This window comes from Phytophthora parasitica, assembly GCF_000247585.1.
Source record: "Phytophthora parasitica INRA-310 unplaced genomic scaffold supercont2.337, whole genome shotgun sequence".
Lineage (NCBI taxonomy): Eukaryota > Oomycota > Peronosporomycetes > Peronosporales > Peronosporaceae > Phytophthora > Phytophthora nicotianae.
This window is the reverse complement of record NW_008649323.1, coordinates 7,556-8,378: the sequence shown is the minus strand read 5'-3', so window position 1 is coordinate 8,378 and position 823 is coordinate 7,556. Positions and strand designations below refer to the sequence as shown.

Here is an 823-nt window from a genome sequence, read left to right as displayed (position 1 = left end):
TCGCTCCTCCGCTTCAGCCTTTTCTACTAGATCGCGCGCCTCTCTTGTAGCGATCTTGTCTCAACGGCACCTGTCCTCTTCCTCGCGATTTACATCAGCCTTGCGCTCTTGTTCCTCTCGAATTAGCATCATCATTTCAAAGACACTTCTACTCATGCTACTAACAGACTTCTCGATATCACCAAGCTGCTTCTTCAAAACCGCCGTCACCTTCACAGCGCGTACGCGTTTAGCCTTGACATATCTAGCTTGAAGTAGGTCTATGTCGGTCTCATCATGAGCCCGCTTGACACCAAGAGTGTCTCGAAACGCATATAAATTACCTCCACCAAACCGGTTGGAGAAGCTGGGCATCTGTTGTATCGTTGGCTTCTTGTTCATCGCGGCTGCCTGGCTTGAAACCACGAGTAGGGTGTTTCTGCACCGTCTGGCGGTTCTTGGCGCTAGTAGGTCGGTTGGTCGCCTTGCACGGCTTCGGAAATCCCACCAATCGCGTGGACCGTGAGCGCAACGGACCCGGGCGCGGTGTCGGCTCGAAGGCTCCAACCCTTCACTGACCAAAGGTGAGTTAATAAGATCTTAAAACTCTCCACACTGGAGAGTTGTTGCTGAAACAGCTTTGGCGTCCCAGCCGTCGAGGTTTTGAATGGTAGAGCCATCGCGACCGCTGTGACTTGAGCTGTCAGTACCCAGAGAGCCCCCAGTAGAGACATCGCTAACACACACGGATGCGCCGTCATCGCCACGGTCCCCGTAGAAACTGTCATCGAGAAGCAAATGTCGGGTTGCTCGACTTCGTTGTCGGTAGCATCTTCGTCGGCTT

The 823-nt window shown here is 53.2% G+C and overlaps 1 protein-coding gene across 1 annotated transcript; it reads right to left on the bottom strand.

Moving 5' to 3' along the window:
* Positions 1–60: 60 nt before the first annotated feature.
* Positions 61–381, bottom strand: PPTG_20035 (hypothetical protein; the record flags this gene model as incomplete). Its single annotated transcript, XM_008918851.1, has 1 exon — positions 61–381. One exon carries the CDS (start codon positions 379–381, stop codon positions 61–63), a length of 321 nt encoding a protein of 106 aa, XP_008917099.1.
* Positions 382–823: the final 442 nt, after the last annotated feature.